This window comes from Penaeus monodon, chromosome 30 (genome assembly GCF_015228065.2).
Source record: "Penaeus monodon isolate SGIC_2016 chromosome 30, NSTDA_Pmon_1, whole genome shotgun sequence".
Lineage (NCBI taxonomy): Eukaryota > Metazoa > Arthropoda > Malacostraca > Decapoda > Penaeidae > Penaeus > Penaeus monodon.
Window position 1 is genome coordinate 30897606 of NC_051415.1, and position 2741 is coordinate 30900346.

Consider the following 2741-nt stretch of genomic DNA (forward strand, 5'->3'; position numbering starts at 1 on the left):
CAAAAAAAAATCCTCTTCTGTCTATTCCTTTGAATAACCTAACTGTTCTAATCTTCGATGGTACTTGCATCATTTAATTAAATCTAATAGTAAATAATAACAGTAAATGTACATAATAGCGCCTTTCTTTGGATGTAAGGAACTGTCATGTTGAAAGTGAGCATACTTTCAATTTCGATGAGTCTTCAATTCTTGAAGTATTGAACGTTTTATTGGGAATCCACCGAAAAATAAATTACATTCTCCATAATTATTTTTTTGAAGTTTAAGGATTCTGCAATGTGACAGTGGCAACTCGATTTTTACACAGACTGAAGTACTTTTTCCCCCATCTTATATCCAACTTATCATTTCGCGACTACCACTGTTTCACATCAGTAGCCATAATTATTATTTTTTCACATTATAGTGATTTCTGCAGATTGTACATGGCAAGCTCGGTTTTTAGAGCGAACTAAGATGAGTTAACCTATCTCAACTATCTTTTGGCACTTTTCACCAATATGCCAACACCTTAAGAGTTGAAAACTTGCAAAAAATCTACATGTTACTGAACACAAAATGTAAAATAACTCGTAGATCTGGTTGTGGAAACTTCTGAGGGCAACGAAAACTTTGAGGCACCAGGGTGCAGCAGCAGAGGCGCCTACCCTTTCCCTCATACCAGCTGCCCTGACAAGACGTCGCTCACTGGAGCGGACGCCGAGTGTCGGTCCGTCTGTAGGAGTGACGAAGACTGCCCCGCACTCCAGTACTGCTGCGTTAGTACTTGCGACCGTAGGTGTGTCACGCCGCGGGTGCTAGGTAAATATCTCCTTTATGCTCCCACTGATGTCAGTGATCTAACTGTATAACGCTGAATTGTGACACTGTTGTTACGTCTTAAAAGCATAATCACTTTGTTGCTCACGACGGGGAAGCCAGTGCTAGAAAGTTTAATAATAATTCCTAAGATCACTTATAATATCAGCATCATCTGAGATATTTCTTTTTTGCATGACATTAACCATGTAAACACTAACTTCTCTATATTTAGATACAGGAGACGACTGTGGTTGTTCAGTGTCATTTCTACCGATGGAATGGCCATATAGTCCCTCTTATGATTCTGGAGAAGCAAACACAAGAGTTGTCAACTTCATATGGCAATCTGTGAAAGGCAGGTAAGTATAGGTGAGACGACAGTGTATATTCTAATCACGATCTTAGCTGCCCTTTAGATAAAGCGTTCTCTCGTGTAACTCGAAGACTGATTGCCGTGGCACTTTCAGTTTCTCTCCGTCAATGGAAGTCCACCTGCTTGATGCCAACTTCCGAACCACCGGAATAGGACAGGTCGACAGTCTCTGCCAGCTGGAAAATATTTTGCAGTTCGAATTTAGAAGAAAAGATTTTGATTTGTTCAAGAAACCTCACAGAAAGCTATGTAAGTCCTTTACATTTTCTGTATCTGATAAGTGGTTGAGTAAACATTAATTCTTGCATATAATGTAAATGTTTTTGCACTGCAGTTGTGATCGGCGACGACGTCGACTTCTTCACAAGAGTTACTGAAGTGGGCGCGTTGGGCGAGATATTCGAGTCGGTGTGCGCGGTGGCAGTTGGGAACGTGACGCTGAGCGACAGCCTGCTCAGCCAGTTCGCATCCACTGCCAATCCAGGAGAACCTTGTGTATGGCGAGTGGACTCCTACGACCAACTGGGCGACCTCCAGCCAGAAGTGGAGGCCGTAATCGACGATGGTACTATCACCCTTCTTTCCTGCTGGTTTAATATCCTATAGCTAAGGATACGCACACAAATGTGCTGTGATTAAAAGCGGAATAAAATTTCTTGATGGAAAATAAAGAATTACACAGTGCGATTGCGTAAGTCAGAGAACGTAAGCTTTTAGTCGAGACTTTGGTTACAGATAATGAAATTATTCATTCACATTCATACCTTTTCCAATATTTGCCAGAAGTGCACAGACAGGGAGCGTCCGCCATTATAGGCTTTGCGGTACATAAGCTAACTTGACATTTTCCTTGTTCCTGTGAAAAAGGAGGTAGGCAAAGGACTGGCTCCTAAACGAGGAGCAAATTATAACTGTTCTATACACGATAACTGATCCCAAAACAATAAGGCGTCCAATACTTTTGCCATGCATTCGCACGTGAGTTACATGTGTGTATGTGTGTCTGTTTGTTTGCATGAAAATACTGTTATTAATCATTCCCTTTGTAATTCCAGGAAACTGTCTTTGTCCTGGCAAAACAAAGGGTCAGGGAACATGCGCAGGTATTTAAACACATTCTTTATAAATTAAGTGTTCTTAATACAAAACCACCAATGAAATATGAAACATGAGGCATTCAAATGCAGATGGTAATTCATGTGTGGTCTGTCGCTCCCCAGGGCCCGGCGAGAGCTGCGTGTTCGACGAGGACTGCGGACTGATGGGCGACTGCGTCAGCGGCGTCTGCAGGGAGCGACTTTGCTACGTCCCTAACTCCTACGACCCGAATAGCTACATTGATTACGATTATTATGTAGAAGATTATTTCTATTATTTTGAAAACTACGATGATTACTTTTATGAGTCTGGCGCTGGGTATTACTTTGACTACGATTACCATTATAGCGACAGTGGTTCAAGTAGAACGGAACAGTGGAAGAAACCGTCGGATATGTTTACTCAGGAGGAAGAATCAAAGGCTGATGTCAAAAACCTTATTGGACTTTTTCGAGGTAATTTAAAG

At 41.6% G+C, this 2741-nt stretch overlaps 1 protein-coding gene across 1 annotated transcript in view; it reads left to right on the forward strand.

The window, feature by feature from the left end:
* The window catches only part of LOC119592403 (low-density lipoprotein receptor-related protein 2-like), a 6311-nt gene that overhangs the window by 441 nt on the left and 3129 nt on the right, over window positions 1-2741 (forward strand). The window contains exons 2-8 of the mRNA XM_037941225.1: window positions 422-431; window positions 580-804; window positions 1037-1163; window positions 1272-1426; window positions 1512-1742; window positions 2233-2280; window positions 2398-2730. Of these exons, the coding sequence (XP_037797153.1) occupies window positions 422-431; window positions 580-804; window positions 1037-1163; window positions 1272-1426; window positions 1512-1742; window positions 2233-2280; window positions 2398-2730 (1129 nt within the window). The remainder of the gene's footprint in view (window positions 1-421; window positions 432-579; window positions 805-1036; window positions 1164-1271; window positions 1427-1511; window positions 1743-2232; window positions 2281-2397; window positions 2731-2741) is intronic.